Source organism: Ceratosolen solmsi, unplaced genomic scaffold (assembly GCF_000503995.2).
Source record: "Ceratosolen solmsi marchali unplaced genomic scaffold, CerSol_1.0 scaffold28, whole genome shotgun sequence".
Taxonomy (NCBI): domain Eukaryota; kingdom Metazoa; phylum Arthropoda; class Insecta; order Hymenoptera; family Agaonidae; genus Ceratosolen; species Ceratosolen solmsi.
The window spans coordinates 4768543-4787603 of NW_011948429.1; the positions used below are offsets into that span (position 1 = coordinate 4768543).

A 19061-nucleotide genomic window follows, 5' to 3' on the forward strand; every position below is an offset into this window, starting at 1 on the left:
TCAATACTTTTTTGTACATTTATTTTTACAGAGAGAGAGAGAGAGAGAGAGAGAGATAAATGATTGTCTCTTTAATGTATATTAAACTTTTTACGAACATTAACGTATTTTTGACGAAAGATTTTCTCTATAATAAGAAATTATTTTTTTTTAATTACCTATAAATATCTTTAAAAATATTATTCAATATAATAGAATGCATTTATAATTCGTTGAATTAGTAATTTAAATTTCTTAGATAATTTAATGAAATAATTTTTGTAGATCCAAAAAACAAAAATTAGTAAATTAAAAATATATTTTCATGAATTTTTAGATAGCTTTATAGTAGTTGGAGTAATAGTCTATTATTCTATAATATCTCCTCATTTAAATAAACTTATTCTATAGACGAGGTGACTTTGTTATTACAATTAATAATAATAATAACAATAACAACAATAATAATAATAATAATAATAATAATAATAATAATAATAATAATAATAATAATAATAATAACAGTAACTACTATTTATAACTTATTATTGCTATTATTAGTATCATTGATGAGTAATGAATTAACAAACGTAAATGTACAATTTAATAACCTATTTATTTATGATGTTATAAAAAAAAAAAAAAAAAACTGATAAAATAAATGAAATTTATCAAAATTACTTAATACAGATGTAAAAAGGTGTCTACGTCTAAGTTGATATTGAAATTCAAAACTTTGCTTAATTAATTTTTTCAAATATATGTAATACTTAAGATAAATGTACATATAAGCTATAATCAAATATCTTTTAAACTTCAAATTCATTTCTCATCTATGCCAAAAGAAAATCATTATAGATTTAAGAATAGGAAAAAATACAAACAAATAAATGAGGATAATTCTTCAAATAATATTATAATTTTTTAAGACTAAACCGGAGTACAAATTAGGAAAAATCTATTAATACCAACTAAGCTATATAAACATGTAAATGTAAGCAATATTAATGTACACATATTCGTTTGCAGATAATTATTCTATCGCTACTGCCCTTCCTCTGCTTTGGGCAGTTCTCGATTCAAGGGCCGAGCGATGGGAATCGTCGGGCCCAGGGTCTGAAGTATAGCGCAGACAAGGGTGTGGAATATACGGATCAAGCCGGTAATTATTATCCGATCGATATTTGCTATTACGAGCGTTAACGTAATTTCATACTTATACAGTGTTTAATAAATTAATAAATTAACGCATAAAATTATAGAATTCGTAAGTTCAATTTAGTTATACTTGAAATAATTTTTCTTTACTATGTCTTATTGTATAATGGGATATTTTTGAATTTTGAGTTGGGATGCTAAATGTACGTTTAAAAATCCATTATTATCGTTATTATAATGTATATATGAAATATAAAATTTAACGTTCAATGATGATTATCATTCATATTACTAAAATTTAACTTTGTAAGCGGTTGTAAGTAAAATATTGTTATTTAATATTAAAATTCAAAATTTACTTATTAAAAGATAAATTTTAATATTTCATTAAGTTGAGATTACACGCAAAATTGATAATACATTAGTTTAATATAATTGACAATTGGTTTGTCAATTTGCAAATAAAAAACTTAAATTTCTATTTAAATATTACTATCGATATAATATAATGATTATTGGCATTTAGAGTTTGAAAAATATTTTAATATTACATCGTTATAATGGGTAATCTTATAGTGTGGTGGCCGAATTAAACAATATCAATGATTATAAAATACATATCTCTGTACAATTTTCGAGTAATACAAAATTTTTAAAAATATTTCAACATAAAACATAATTGCTACGAATAACAATGCCATAATTTCCCTGGCCAAGGAAATTATTATTATACTTTAAGGAAATTGGTATTATTAATCCATATAATTCGTGGAACGGCATTGGAAATTAAACATTAAAAAGATTGAAATCAATCAACTCCGAACGGTATAATGATTTTCATAATTTCGAATATCACCGATTGCAGTAATTAATATTTGCTTAATCGTATAATTTCAGCGTCATTGGGAACATCGGGCTTTTCAATTCAAGGTGCTAGTGATGGTAATAGTGACTTTCAAATCCAGGGCGCGACTGATGGCAATTCCGACTTTCATATTCAGGGTGCTAGCGACGGAAATGCCGAGTTTCAAATCCACGGGCCGACCGATGGGGGTAGCCAAGCTTATCTTCACAATTATGGGGCCAGTCAAGAAGAGCCTCAGCAGCCTGCCAATCAGGGCAGGGCAATAGAATACAAAGATCCAAGTGGTTAGTTCATTCACGCCTTGTTTATCATCGCATTCACGTGTTTATAAAATATAAAAGCGTATAATGGGAACAGAAATCGGAAAGGTTAGTTAAACTTTCGTCTATTGAAGGATAAATTTTGAAAATTTAACGTGCGATCTTATGCATTTCATATCATGTTAATTAATCAAGACACGTATACTTTCTTTGGAAATTACGTTTGAATCCCAATCGCCTTCACTTTTTCCATTACTTGCTCGTATCAATAATCATCTATTATCTAGAAGACCTAATCTACCTAAAACCTAAGACCTAATTATCTAAAATAATAATAGACATATCCGATACGTATATAAACATATATTTGTGCTTCCGATCGATATTATCGTAAATAAAATAATAAGAATTAAAAAAAAAAAAAAACAATACTGATATAACTGTTTTATCACTAAAATCGGATCTGACTATAATAAATAAATTAATGCATGCATTTAAAATATAATTATTTTATTATAAAGAGGAAACGTATTGACAGTCAGACCTTGAAATCACGATAATTATTCTTCTGGGTAAATTAATATTTGGTAAATACAATTTTTAGATATAATGCTAATTAGATATCTATTTACAATAAATTAATTTATCAAAGTTGAAAATGATTTTATTAATTTACTTTTATTCATTGCTTTTTAAATGAATATTGATGATTATCATATTATATTACAAGGTCAATGTATTGCAAAAATACTACTATTCTTGGGAAATAAGAATAATTAATAATAACTAAACGATAATTGCTTTAAAATCTTAGACTATATGTAAAATTTAATTTTATTACATAACATTAAATAATTAATTATTTTGTTAATAGGTCTTTTAGCGATAATTTCCGGTATTTTAGGAACTTATTAATTCAATAAATACATGCATTTTTCGAAATCTAGTATTACTTTAACTTTCCCGGATAATTGGATACTTTAATTATTATTATATAACATCACAGCATTTTAATATTTAAAAAAAGTTTCATTATTAAATTTTCACTTAACATCCGTATTAAATGGTCTGTTAACAAGTGTATTTGTATATACATTATTTCAGGCTTACGTTCCTGTCTTATTTCCTGCTTTTAATTAAAGTTCCGTACATTGAAGTTTGAATAATTGTCCATTAAATGTAACTTATGTATGTATTCTAGCATTATATTATTTTCTTATTATAAAACTTCCTATATCCATATAATAGGATATAACATAACTTTTAACAAATATTAACAAAATTGCAACATACCATTTGAACAACAATCATTTGATATAATGTTTTATGAAATTCATAATTTGTATAGTAGTCGAGCCCACTTAATTGTACATGAAAAATGACTTATGATATTATTATTTTGAAGAAAATATCAGATTAATATAATGCTAGAAACAATTATGTAAAGGAAAGTTTTATTATTATTATTATATTGTTCAAATATTATTCCAGTATTTAAAAATTATTTATAAATTTACTTATTTAATTAAACGCTATATCATAATAATTAATTTATTTGTTAGTTTTATCATAAAATTACATGTTTTTTTAATTTGTGTCTTTTTTAATCACTTTTGCGAGCAAACGTCGTATTATTTGTATATTTAGCATTTAAATGTAAAAATTTAATTTTTATTTCAATATATATATATATATATAGTTATTATTAATTATTTATTCCTTTCTTTACCAGTTGATATATTACAAATTTATGAAAATAACATTGACGTATCAATTAAGTTCATTATCAATCGGTTGAAATACATATTTTATTAATACTACCATTGACAAATAACCAATTACATAATTCGCCTGTATTTCTTGCTCATCAAAAACTATTTACACTACACACTTACACTGCACACTACAATTATTATTAATTATAATACATACATAATAATAAATAATTATTTATTAATTACACTATGCAGTATTAATGTTGGAATTGGATTTTTAATTATAGTAGAGCCGTATTCGTTTACTGTCCTTTAATCTTTGTTTGGCGCATTCCCTGAATTCTCGCATATTAATTAATACAAGTGCAATAATCGTGAATCATCGCAATTTGAAAATGTATCCGCCATATTTACGTGTACATGGATTTTATTTCAAATCAGGGCATCGGGTAAATTGGCGATCGTACAATCGGGCTCCCAGCAATCCTAGTCCTCAGCAGCAATACGAGGAGCCGACACCACGACCGGTCCACCGACGTCCCAGTCACAGACGAGCGCAGCCTCAAGCGGCTCGCGCCGAGCCCCAGCCTCAACCCCAAGCACAAGCCCGACCCCACGCCCAGGCACATCCGGTCGCCCAGCCCCAGTATCAGGCTCCCGTTGCCAACATCAATTACAACCCCATCGAAAAGGCACCGCCCTCCATTCAAGAGATCCTGCAATTTCAGGCTCAGATACCGTACATCAACATTATACCCGAGCACCTCAGGTACTCTTTGAAACATTAAGCTTTTCTGTTTAGTTGTGAATGCGAGTGGTGGATATTGCGACGAATGCATGCACTGATTACGGTCCGTTGCGTCAATTGTGATAAAGGGAAAATCTGTTTAACGACTGAATTGCTGTTAGACAGACAACAATTTGTATACCAATACATCAGCTAACTAATTATATCGAGGATTTCAATACACACACCGGGAAAACTATGTTTTTCTTCTTTCTTTATTTATCTTTTTTTTTTTCTCTTTTTTCTTTTTTTTTTTTATAATTCTTATAACCATTAACATTAAAATTGCATTAATAATACTAGTATGATATTTATTTTATTTACATTTCATCTAATATATTACGTCATTATATTTATAATACTTTACGATGTTATAAGTATTAGAATAATAAAAAATTCCTTAACAAATTATTGTATTCTGTAAACATATCACCTACATTATTCTAAAATAGAGCTGTAATTACAAACAAATAAATAGTATTATATGCTTAAGAAAAGTTCTGTAAATAAGAATTAGAATTCTAACTGATATGTATTTAATAAGAGGAAATAAAGTTTATTACTTATTTCATTATATAGATTCCATTTATTCCAAGAATTGTCGCATAATTGATATAAACGGATATCAATATATCGAAAAAAAAAAACACAGAGCCTAAAGTTAAAATTACAAAATAGCACAATACTATTATGAGTTACTTAAACTCTCATAATGATTAAAATAATATAAGTAAATAACATAAAATATGACAATGAAATCAATCTACCAATCATTACTTCGATAATATTCAATTTAATATTTAACTTTATTTTCTTTAAAATTACCGTAATTTCGTAATAAATGAAATATGTAAAATTTTTATTAGTATTGTTAGAATAGTATGACTAGTAAGTTATTGTTTGATATAACAATATTTGATATGACATTAGATGTATTTTCAAGACTCGAATCTCGATTTAAAAAATTTCCTTGTCTGTAATTTTATTTGCTATTGCGTACGAGGAGGCATGGAAAATTTTCGGTAAAATTCATCAACAATATACGTGTCCAATGGAGACGACCTATCGAGAGAAAAAAGTAAGGCCAGCGAAAATGTAAAATATCGCTAGTCGCTCTTAATTTCCCGAAACGGATCGATTTAACGGGCTAAGGTTGCCGATTTACGGTGGTGAAAGCCACCAATTAATCATCCCTAACGTCGTCGCTTTCAGAATCGACGCCCTCTCAGCCGCTCAAGCTCAGGCCAACAAATTCGCCGAAGAATACCCCAAGCAAGTACTGGCTCAACAGCAATCGGCCGAACTGGTGATCGAGGAGGCACCTCGGAGCGTGTATAGGTCAAAGCCCCGACAGCACCAGCGATCGCGCGAACAGCCACGGGAAAATTCCCGCGAGCAGGTACGCGAGCGCCGTCAGGCACCGACTTACACCGGCTACGAGGAGCGTCAGCAGCAGCCACACGCAGTACCAAACCAGAAATCTTACGGGAGACTGAGCCAACCGCCGGCGGAGCCCGTACCCCAATATTCCAGCAACGTGCCTCAGCAGATCCAGCAAATACTGCGCTACCAAGCCCAGATCCCCTACGACGTGATCGCCAACCAAATAATCTACCGTCTGGATAAGCCCTACGTACCCCAGCCGGCCCAGCAGCCAGGACTTCGATCTGCCCAGACCCAGCCAATACCGGCTCAGTATAAGCCACGGCCCACCAACTATCAACAGGACTACGTCGCGGAGCAGGCTGCTGCCTACCCACAGCAGCCCCCTCAGCAGGAGCATACTCAGGGTCAGATTCGTCAAACCGGCAATCCGTATTACGATAATCAGCAACGGCCAGTGGCACAACCAGTCAACGAGCGACAATATTAACACTTGGACGCACTCGATCAGGCTCCGTGTGTTTTATTTTTATGTTTATTTATCCCTTCTTATCTTCTAGCTTTCGCGTCCCAGCAGTCGATTAATTTTGCCAAGAGCCGACCAGCGACTTTCATTCGGTTATTATAAGTAATAAAGGCTATCTTAAAAAATAAAATAAAATAAAATAAAATAAAATAAAATAATAATAATAATAAATAAATAAATAAATAAATAAACAATAATAATAACGTATTAGGCTTATAAACTCTTTGGTCGTGACAATTAATGGGACCGTAGAATGTCAATTCATAAATTCAAGGGAAATCGATCGGTGTAAGATCGTTGTTAGTTTGAACTTAAGATTTGATTAAGAAAGCGCTTGGTCGGTTATAAATTCCGTTAATTATTAAAGATACAAATGCAATTGCCTAGTGGTTAAAATGTGAAATAACGTTATGAAACTGAGCGAAATCATAAATTTGCATAGTCATAAGAATTTTTTATTTTCTTTAAAAGAATCGCGTTTCGTACTTGAGTAGTTTCGCGCGATCAACTTATCACTTTCTCTGAAAACATTTTCCTTTCAAGGACCAATGTAAGAATGGCTAGAGAAAGCTTTTCCTGCTTTATCGTGCAAATTTTATAATGCAAAGTGGAATTAATTGAACAAATTGAGCGCACAGATAGTATCTTTTCGCTTTTCGTCTGGTATAAATAATATTTTATATTGCGTATCGGCTCCATCGAGAAAGTTACACCACTGTTCTTTCGATTCCAATTCAGTGTAATGGATTATCCATGTAAGCGCCTGTCGCGATTTATATATTAAAGACACGAGATCTACGAAACTCTTTTACATCGGCGATCGATAAGATTTATATCGTCATTGATTTTTATTTTTATTATCATTAGGGCGATGATTTATTGGAATTGTTGATGTTGATGTAGTATGTCGATGCGATGAATTTCGTTGGAAAATTTGCATTCAATGTGAATTACATTAGGGTACGAGTTAAGCGGACTTTCTTAAATTTCATTGTATCATTCGAAAAGAAAATCAGAACAAATAATCATCGTCTTTGTGAACGATAAGAGACAAGCCTAATTGTAAATTATATTTTTGTTATGAGATATTATAATCACTAAATAATTAGAGCATTGCATGGCCACAGTGATATATGATAAAAGTGTGTAAATGGAATAATGCGTGCCGTAAGAGTATTCGATTATATAATTATAATGAATTATTGCTTGTAATGAAATAAAAAAAAAAAAAAGAAGAGTACTATTATTAATTTAAGGAAATTTTACGAATAAATGCGTTATATGTGTTATTATTTGTATGACGAGAACTTAAATAAAATCTTTAAACAATAGTAAAAAACCAAATCTAATTCTGCAATTTATTTTTTACGCTTTTTTATTACAATCATTAAGTTTTTCTTTATTTTTCCCTCAGAACTTTCGTACGGCAAATCGTCGCATAAGCGACGAAATGAAATTTAATTTCATTATTGCATCGGTATAAGGTCAGCGTTTCTTCACGAAGAATAACTTAATATATATTTTTTTTTTTTGAATTTATTAAATCTACGTAGAATTGCCTGACTACGCTAATGCAATGAAGTGCTCTTATTTCTCTTTTTTCTGTTCATAAGGATGTAATAAGTAGTTGCCGACGACTTTCAAGTACTACCTTTTCCACCTCACAATTCGCGCATATTTCACGCTGGAAATTTCTCGTGTTTGCTCTCCAATAACTTTTCTTCCGTTTTTACTATCTCGCTTATATGCTCTAGAATACACTACCGTAAGTCTTCCTTTCCAATCATCTCGTAAATATTATTGGTAACGTTGTCACTCTTACGTGATACTTTATACTAAATGCAACTGTCTGACCAATAGTCTCTGATTGTAAAATTATTGGATTTCAGCGACTCACACGTGCTTACCACATGTGGCATTCTATATTAATTAGATTTACAATCTGCGAGCAAAAAGGTTATCAACCTTTTCAAACGCGGCCTAAATATGAACCATTCCAGTCTTAGTAATTCTATCTAGAAAAGATTTATCGTCTCTCTCTATATAAACATAAGTTACTTTTACACTCGTTGTTCTATAACTCATGCACCAGTTCATAATGAATAAAGATATATTAAACTAATGGCTTTTAGGACCGACGAGACGCGAAATATTCGAATATTTCATTATATATTGCAATTGTCTACATAGGAAATTTATAAAAGAAAGTTGTGTCTATTGAAAAATAATAAATCAGACAGTTTTTAATATATTTATGATCGATACTTGCAATAGAATTACATAAAATAATTCGGTTACTAATATCGTATAGTCCGTTTTATTTTTGTTTTTATTTCAAATATGTTTTATAATAAAATCAATTTATTCACTTTATTTCGAGATTTAAAAATACTGTCTGATAATCCTTTTATATAAAATTAATTACAGAAACGAAAACTTTTACTACTTATCCTATATTTCAAAGACGCATGTAATTGTTAATAAAATGTCTAAAATGCAAAGAAGCGAATTGGAAATAAAATTAGCATATATTTTTAACATTTGATGGACGACGAACACAAAATAATGTCTCAACCTCTTTATATGCAAAAATAGCAAAAATAAGATTTTACTTTTATTCCCTCTTAATAATTATTATCTAAAAAATATATTTATATACTGAAAACATCTATTATGCATCTTAATAGAATCGAATTCATACACTAACAATTTATTAGTGCAACAAATCAAAGAGATTATTAAATTTACAGCGATTTGAAAGTAATTAATAATATAAAATTTTAAATTATAACAGGAACAATTATTTCAGTTTATTGGCAATTTTGAAAATGTTGACATATGTATTAAATATAAATAAAATTTAGGAGGTATTAATACGAAATTATTTTATTACAACAAAACGTTTAAAAATTGTTTATTATTTAATAATTAAAAAATACTATTAATATTATTATATATTATTGATTGAAAAAATTAAATATATATTTATTCATTATGTTTATTTATTATACATGTATATATATATATATAAAACAAAAACTAATTATTTGAGGAGAATAATGCATAATTTTTAATTTATAATAACAGTATTTTTACATTATATTATTTTGAATGTATCAATTATTATTCAATAATCGTTCTACTATAGAACTGTTTAAATTAATTTGAAATATGTTTAGTTATACTATGTTTATTTTGTGTAATATATTATATTATTCAAATTATTATTCTATTAATTAATGTACTATTATATGATTTTTCAAACTTATTGAAATTATTTAAAATTTAAATTATATTAACTTTATTTCTTGTATTTATAATATTATATGTACATGATATTGTAGAAATAATCTTAAATAATAATAAGCTTTCATTTAACTTAATAATAAATTTAGATAATATATTGAGTAAATTATTTATTAGGTAGTTTTTACAATATTAGGCGGTATGTGAGCAGTAAAGTTTAAATGTATATTCAAGAAACCAGTTGCAAATAATTTAATTATAATGTTTTCATATCGTTGGATTCAATATTTTAATAGTTATCTGTATTATTTTTCTGAAAATAATGGGAGTTTCAATTTCTTTCCTTCCCTTTACGATAATAAAGTGCTGAGTTGGAAATATTCAGTTATCCCCTTGGCCATAATATTTTAACTTTATGGCTAAACTGTTTGTTGCTGGTTTTTTATTTTTTATTTTTTATTTTTTTGGATTACATAAACAAATGCGTCAAAAAGCACAAAAAATCGACAATAAACGTTTTTCATTAATTGTTTATTATGAGAATTTCATAGCTAAAATTAGTTTATTAAAGGTCAGATATAAAAATTAATCAATTTTTGAAAAAGTTCCATTAATTTGATTAAGAACCCTAATAATCTTATAAATTAAACTTTTATTGAAAATTTTTCAATAATTCAATTATCGTAGATTTGATTTGCACGATCATGTTGTTGAAGATGTGAAGTTGTGAAATGTTGAAGGTAAATTGGTAGGTGATCAACATACCATTATAATACACGAAAATGTAATTCATTTTGTGTTTGTTTGGTCTCTCTTTTTTAAACATTTGTAACTTCAGTAGAGCTGCGAGCTAATCAGGTAGTTAGTTAGCTATGAAATTGCATAATATGTATAAGATTACATATTGTACAATCGAGCCCAAATACAATCACGTAATGGAATTTTCAAAACGATTAGCTTGGTGTTTGGCATGATTTGCGAAATTAGATTGACGGTAAAAGGTACGAGTGCTCGGGTGAATTGTATGGACTATGACGTAATTGACCGAGGGGAACAAAAGCGTTGGCTAATCATCCTGGTAAACAGCCAAACTTCCCAACTGACCCTCGTCGCTCGCCACGAAATCGACCAAAAGTTATATCGAGAGCGCTCGGCTGCTCGCTGACATTTCTCTCACGAAACCGATCACTTCCTGGGCTCGTGCGCCGTCGTTACGTGATCCTGGCGCCGTGGGGTGAGGCGAGGAAAACATGTCGAGCGAGCGAAGCGTGAAAGCGCAAAAGGTGGTGGCGGCGCCGAGCCCATATAGAAGTGCCCAGCGACGCGGCCGCCAGTTTCTTCGGGCGTCCTCCGAAATCCTCATCGTACGCAACGATCTTCTAGCATTATGTGGTACCTAGTAAGTGTCGCGTATCTCCTACTATTTTACCAACTGCAACTTTACATCTCCCACAGGAACGAGCTTATTACTAGTTCGAGAAAAAGTCGTATTCGCAGCTTCGGCTTGTTTAGACAATTGCTTTCTTTGTGGGCTGGGCTATGTTTATTATACAGTGAGGCTTATTTCACAGATCCGCTTTTCATGTACGGACCTTTAAATCGAGGGATAAAGGATATATTGTTCGTAAGCCGATTAAATTGCCTTTTAAAATTATAATAAATTTAACAAAATGGATGTCTTTTTGCCACACTGGCTTACTTTATTATTTATCATTATTACTTTTTTCTTTCCTTTTTTATAATAAGGTAATACTCGTTCCATTAATTAAACGACATTTTCAATTATAAATTATAAATATAAAGGAATTAATTTTTTAATCTAATGGATGGATTTCTAACGGAATTCTAATGGATTTTGTATACAATTGCAGTTTTATTAAATAATGATGCTATTAACAATGAATGCTATGTGGTTATATGAATCTTTTCCAAAATATGAAAATGTAATATGTGAAATAATACAAGTTTTTTTACGATTTTATACGATAATGTTTTATAAAATCTTTGAACATTATTCATAAGCGATTGCCTAATGGTTAAAATCATTTACGTTTAACTTAGTAACGACTGTGTGAAGGGACAACGACGATTGAGGAAGAATGTATAAATGAGAAAGTACAATTAAAAATGACTGTCATTTGGTTTGTAATCGATTTATATTACAATTTTACGACGAATATAAATATATTTTCAATGTAAGAGTACTCTCATCTTTTTCGTTATACATTGTATTTAGTTTTATTAAAGCAATAACAAACGTATTATGAATTATCGAATAAGTAAGATAATATTATGTAAATGAAGTTGAAAACAATTACAATTGACAAAGTATTTGCTATTAATAAATTAAAAATTATTCTTCGTCCATGGTTTTTACATTTAAAATTTTATTTTTATTCTAGCAGATTATTTTATTTCTTAAAATAATATAGATCACTATAGGTTAATATAATATAATAGATAATATATATTTTATTTAAAAAAATTTTCAAATAATGAATTTCACAAATAAAATGTAAATGTTAATGTCTATTACAGCAAAATACAAGAATTTTAAGATAATTTAAATAAGTATTTTTAAAGCTTGTTCGAGTAACTCTAGTATAAAAGTTCAAAAACCCATGAATTATATTGATTTAAATAATATACTTAACCGCATGAACGATATTCACTTTCTAATTATAATATAATTATACTATTATATAAATATCTCTTCTATAAGTAAATCTGTACAATATCTTAACACAAACAATTACTACCTTACTTTGCAGATCGTAGGCTCTTTTTTCTTTTCTGCTTGTGCAGGCCAAAGCATCTACACGGATAGAGTCGGTAAGTTGCCGTTATTATGATTTTTAATATTAAAATTACAAAGGGTTCAAAGGGAAATGAAAATCCATTTTGAAATTATTGGTGTAACATAATAAGGCATTTTGTAATAAGTTGTTTTGGATGAACCGTATGTCCTACACCCCATATCGTAAATACTTGGCAATAAATTTGAAATTCATTGTATTCATTTGTATTTCATTATACCCTTAAATCATTAATATTAAAGCATGTTTCGGTAATTCGCATTTGATTTCAAAGAATCAATGATTACTACTTTACATTTTGAATCGGCTAAACGTTTGCCAAATTACAATTACATATACACCGCTTCGTAATAACCGATTCATTATTCAACAACCTCCCCCCACCCCCACCCCCTACAAGACTCTGACGCATACCGAACACGCTCTTGAAGCTTCTCACCGAGCTTTCGGAAACTCTCCTAAGACGACAAATCACCGCGAGTAATGCCGAAATTGCGTGACACGAGTATAAGTACACGAGGTGTGCCGCAGGTGAGGTGCGTGTGAAGCGTCAAGGTCACCAGCAGCCCCAACCTCAGCAAGTGCCCGTCCAGAACTACAATTACCGGCCGTACAACGAGGCCCCGGATCGAATCAAGCAGCTCCTCCAGGCCCAGCAGGCTCGCGAGCCCCTGGTGCACCTCCCCGCCCCTCACCAGCAGCAACCCGCTCCGATACCAGCTGGCCCACACGCAGCCACGGCGTCGCAACACCAGCAGGTGCCCCAGGCCCAGACAAACCAGTACACCCCCAAGGTCAGTGCACCAAGATCGAAATAAGGCCCCCGTTGTGTTTTCACCTTCGGACATGCGTCTCCGATCATTTCTTCGTATATTTATCATATATCATACAACCCAGTAGTGGCTTAACGAAGTAGAATATTTAAACGCGCAGGATAATTCGCATTCGACTTTCTTTTACGATTTCCTATCTCCATAAGACGCGCGCTACTGCATGAAAATTGGAACGCAAGTCGCTAAACGAACCCAAGCATTCGGTATTGAATTATCGAATAAGTAAGGCAACAACGTATTATATGCGCTTCTTTTAATATACAAAAGCTGCTTCGTTACACATCGTCAAGACGGCATTATTGAAAAATATTTGACCGATCCATTCCTTTACCAACGAGAATATATATTTTTATAAAAGAATGGATGGGATTATGTTTAATATTGCTAAAATTTTATTCTATTGCACAAATATTGCTTACGCCAGATGGCACAATGAAGAATTAATTTTCATTATGAAAATTCAGATTATAATTTATATTAATATTGCGATTAATATATCCGATTAATGTTTCCGATTCCGATACAATATTTTCGATTTTCTCTATGTCTTGGATACATTATATAACATTCACATTAATTTATATTAATAAAGTTCTGAAGTCTTATAAATTTCATCACATTTTAATAGATAAATTAATTTTCATAATTCATTAACTAAAGCGAGCGAGATAAATTAAACGGTACTATTGAAAATTTTAAACAAAATATACCATAGAGAGAATAATCAAACTTGAATTACTTCACTTTAAGATGTTTCTAATACAAATACATAATTGAGAAATACATAGTATTAATAAATTGTTAGACAAGTCATTTGATTACTTACGATGCTTTAATAAGATGATATTTTCTATCACAACATTGATCAATAAGTATACAAGAATAATGTAAGATTGTCATATATTTTGAACGCGAGTGTAAACATTATAAAGTATTAAAAAGCAATGGCTTTCGGGTATTTTTTTCTGTCAGTAAAATTAAAATTTTCTTGTTCATTTTATTTATTTACGCTATTATATTATTAAGTCTAAATACAGTCATTGGAGTTCACTTAATTAGAATGTCTGATTTCTTATCAATTCGCATTTACACGTATTAACACTCCTTCCTAACGTATTATAAAATTTTTATTCATTTTAAAAAGTATTTGAATCCGGTTGCACTGGATTGTTAAGCAACGTAATTACAATTTCTCAAAACAAGTTTACAAATATAATTTCTTGGTTTAGAAAATTATACTACAAATAGTGGCCTATCGTAAAACTTAAATATTTATTGTAAATAATAAAGAACTCTATTTTTATTAGATTTTTATATTATTCAAAATAATACTATTTCTATTCTAAGGATTATCCTGTCATTATTTTTGTCATTATCGATAAGCTGAAAAATAAATTCTCTGCAATTAAACTATCACTACCGATTCGACTTATCGCCCTTGTCGCAGATTTCTCACATCACTATTTCCCATTAATTTATTATACTAATTTACAATGGTCTCCACTTGAATAATGATTATTGTTGCTTTTCGGCCTACCAACCGAAGACCGGAGTCGAATAAGCCATCGTCTTACGCCAGAAAAGAATAAAATTAATGTCACCCGGTCGAAAGTTACCGCTCCCCACGAATAAACGAGGCCCCGCACGATGTTTAAGGTCCAGTATGGGCAAGCACCGCCCCAGCCGACGTACAAAGGTGTCTATCCGGCCCAGCCCAGTCCGCAGCCTGGGCCAGTGCCCCAGAATACCTACACGCCCCAATACAAGCAGCGCTACAATCCACAAACGGTGCCGACTAATCAGGTCCCGGCCCCCGCACCCGCCCCCTACCATGCGCAGCCACAAGCTGGACCATCTCAGTTCCCCAAGAATCTGCCGCCACACATTCAAAAGATTATCGAGTCCCAGCGAGCTTTCCAAGGTGAGACCTTTTTTTTCTCTCGATGGTATTAACGCTGAACTTTGCGAATCCTAGGACCTTAATGAAAAACACCTCCGACTCCGCGTATTCGCTTCCTAAGTAGCGGATCTTAAGTAGATCTGGTACGAAGAGTTTTCTACTCTTCGGACCCTCTCTCAGCATCTATTCATAAATTCTATAAAATTCCACGAAAGTTGATTTTAATTGGCGTATACGGTTGATTATATATGACGCCTACCTTTCCTTAATATTAAACACAGTTGTTAATTGAATGGTTAATATTTTATAAACTGTACTGCTACTTCGGACAAAAAATCGCATAATTATTTATCATCGGCTTCTTACCCGCAAATAAGTTTTTTCAATGCGAAGGCAATGTCTCGATCATGTTTCAAGAAGGTTATAAATTATTTTGGTTATGCGAAAGATATACTCATGGTTTATTTATGTACGTTCACTACTGTTTTTACTGGTAAACATATTATTTTCCAAACTTCGGTTAATAAATGTTTGCAACGATGAATATCATTATTATTATAAGGCCAATCGATTTTTTAATACGAAACTACAAATGTTACGTTCTTTTCAAACTGACATTAAACTAACGAAATATCTATTTTTTTTTTCCAGGTTAAGACACATGTTCTCAATAAACAACACCCACCGACTAAGAAATAATGCGATAAAACATGATTTCTATTTCCTTTTGTTGTTTACGACGAACTAAATCACCGCATCGGTCATTGTAAATGTCAAGGTATTATTATTAATTTGCGGTATAACAAGTATTTTAATGTACATTGAATTATTTTTATTACGAGCGAACCAGAAAAGCTCAATTAAGAAAACAAGATTAGTGAAAATAAATAAAACATTCGACAGAAATAACGATTAGTCTGATCTTTTATCCCTCCTTAATTTAAAGGATCATAGTGCACTTATAAAAAACAAAAAAAAAACAAAAAAAAAAAAGAAGCTCACATAATTAATCGATACGATTCAACTTCATATTCACAAGTTTTGTCAACAAAATTAGTTCGCTCAGGGGCAGAACACTAAGACATCGTGCATGCTTCCCTTTCGTTCTTACTCTCTCTCTCTCTCTCTCTCTCTCTCTCTCTCTCCCCCCCCCTCTCTTTCTCTCTCTCTCAATCTACTTTTACTCGTTGTGTCAAACAAAGTCCATCCCTGCACAAAGACGCGCCAAGCACAGCTGCGCCTAATCTCCCGGCTTCCCTCTCCTTTTTTGGCGTGCAATATCGCGCGGGCGCACCGAGAACTCAGTTGTGAGAGGGTGCTTAATATGTCACTCGAGAAATCAAGGTATCATCGCACCGGTGGTTGCACACAAGGGGGCGTATCTCGGCCTGGCGATGCTCTCTATCGTCCTCCCAAAGGTACAACCCCCTCGATGCGACACGCACTTTCCTAACTTAGTCTACACGAGTATATATGAGCATGCGCTTCATCGTATTTAACCCGGTAAATAAGTAATAGAAGGAGAGAGAGAGAGAGAGAGAGAGAGTGAGCGAGTGAGCGAGTGAGCGAGACACACAGACATACACAGGCGCGCACTTAGCGTAGTGTATGTGAAATTACAATTTCGGTTTTGGTGTTTGCCCCTACGCGACATATTCACCCATTGAATGCTGAAGTAAACCGCAATAGTCGTATGCATCGTATGCACGTTTAAAATTGATTGTGTAGTTCTATGTGATTGATAAAAGTAACTATTTGAATGCCACATAATTGATATTGTTATTGATGAAGAGCTGGATTATATTTAAAAAAATTTATGCAAATTTAACCAACAATTTATATGTACTATTTATAATATCACACAAACTTTCGTTGAGATGAGCAATCCGTAGAATTTTAACATGATTATCCTTTATGACGTGATTTTAGGAAGTTTTGTGCATTAATAATTTTTTTTTACAGCTTGGTAGATATGTTTAAGTTGATGTAAATAATTAAGTTCATGAATGTGAATGAAAGACTATACAATTCAAATCTCACTAAATTAACGTTAGCGACATTATTGTCTAATTTGGCTAATTTTACGTTTACGAATTAAGTTTTACGGGAACGTGTATTTGTTAATCGGAGCATTGTCAAGATCCTGAAAATGCACATTAATCGATTCTCCTTGCCGAGCGTAATTTGTAAAAACAGCGCTTAGACGACGATGGCCATTAGGAGCGAACTTGAACGGGTCATACTTGAAAATACATTTTACGACAAAACTTAATTTCAACCCATTATCGAGTAACGGAATAAATGTAATGAAACGTATCGAAGAATAGAGAACGCGAGGGCGAAAGAGATAAAGCGAACTAGTAACGAGTTGATAGAAAAAGAAATGTGGAACATATGCGTAAGAGTGCGAAGAGAAAACACGTATATTAGGGGATGAAAGTGTACCGGGGAGGGGGTGGGGTGAGGGACTGCGAAGCCGGAGTTTTTGCTCGTATTGACAGTGATGCGTCTGCGAGGCTTGTGTATGGGCGATGCCCTTACTCCAACAAACTGGCAAGAGGATTAGCGAGTCCATTAAAGTCGCGGACTCTATTATCCTTGCTATGAACGGCCACGGTGACATCAACCGCTTGCCATTGGCGTAGGGTGACGTGAAACTTTTTTTTCTTCATTCTTTTTTCGGGCTACTGAAGTAGTCTCGATTCTCTTTTAACTTTGGCCAAACATTATTGTAATATGTACGTTATAACTCGTCTCGCATTGCTTTACGTCGAAAAATCAAATTTATTCGTCCGATGTTCGCTCCCCATCGACCGTTACGCATAATTACAACGACAACTTCGATTATTAGCTTTTCAGTGGAAATGGAACTACTGCTTGGAATGTACGATGATTCCAATGTGCAAACGTTATTCAAAACTTAATTTGAAAGCTGATGGAATCCGTGGCTTGTCAAACAACATGGAATACCAACATTCGAACATTTGTGCAGCGCGGTAAATGTAAATATGAAAATCTAAGGGAATATTCATTTAGTTTTAGAATAGAAAAGCAAGGGCGCTCGAAACTGCTAGCTCTTACTCTTTTCTTCGCACTTACAGGCCTTGCCCGATCGTCGTTTATCCCCTGCACTTTTTGAAAATCGACAAAGAAAGCAGAAATTTAGCATTGTAATACAAGTGCACCATTTTTAACAATAACAAATAAGTAAGAACGAGGAAGTATCGATAAAATCGATAAGGTATTCAAAAACCTGGAAAATCGTAAAGATCAGGGAGAATTAAACACCGTCACTCCTTCCATGTTATTTGTTAGGAAACGGAGCGCCCAGAAGCGGATAAAGACGTCTCTAGGACGAAGCCATCGGCGGATCGCATCTTCTAGATAAGAATCTCGCCATCGCTTTGACGAGATCTGGGGTTCCCTCAGCCGGATGCGTTTCAGCCGAAATATTCACTTTTACGAAAGTAAATTCTCGCCGACACGTTTCACGTGCGATGAACCAGATTGAAGCTAAAAGAGAGATCATCGGCCATAGAGAGACTGAGAGAGAGTGAGAATGAGAGAGAGAGAGAGAGAGAGAGAGAGAGAGA

At 32.1% G+C, this 19061-nt stretch overlaps 2 protein-coding genes across 2 annotated transcripts; both read left to right on the forward strand.

Moving 5' to 3' along the window:
• Positions 1 to 999: 999 nt before the first annotated feature.
• Positions 1000 to 6780, forward strand: LOC105363883 (mediator of RNA polymerase II transcription subunit 15; the record flags this gene model as incomplete). Its single annotated transcript, XM_011501687.1, has 4 exons — positions 1000 to 1141; positions 2035 to 2286; positions 4419 to 4746; positions 5977 to 6780. Coding segments are annotated over 4 exons (1383 nt in total), but the record flags the coding sequence as incomplete, so codon positions are not given.
• A 4526-nt stretch (positions 6781 to 11306) lies between these two features.
• Positions 11307 to 16136, forward strand: LOC105363884 (ATP-dependent RNA helicase DHH1). Its single transcript, XM_011501688.1, has 5 exons — positions 11307 to 11318; positions 12691 to 12751; positions 13267 to 13529; positions 15225 to 15489; positions 16120 to 16136. The coding sequence occupies exons 1-5, from the start codon at positions 11307 to 11309 to the stop codon at positions 16122 to 16124; spliced, it is 606 nt and encodes a 201-aa protein (XP_011499990.1). The 3' UTR covers positions 16125 to 16136.
• The last annotated feature ends 2925 nt before the right edge of the window (positions 16137 to 19061 follow it).

What these genes read in the sequence shown, in the direction of transcription:
- LOC105363884 (XM_011501688.1), top strand. An exon ending in CATCTACACGGATAGAGTCG is followed by an intron (nt 12,752 to 13,266) that starts GTAAGTTGCCGT and finishes GGTGTGCCGCAG; the next exon opens with GTGAGGTGCGTGTGAAGCGT. An exon ending in CAAACCAGTACACCCCCAAG is followed by an intron (nt 13,530 to 15,224) that starts GTCAGTGCACCA and finishes ACGATGTTTAAG; the next exon opens with GTCCAGTATGGGCAAGCACC.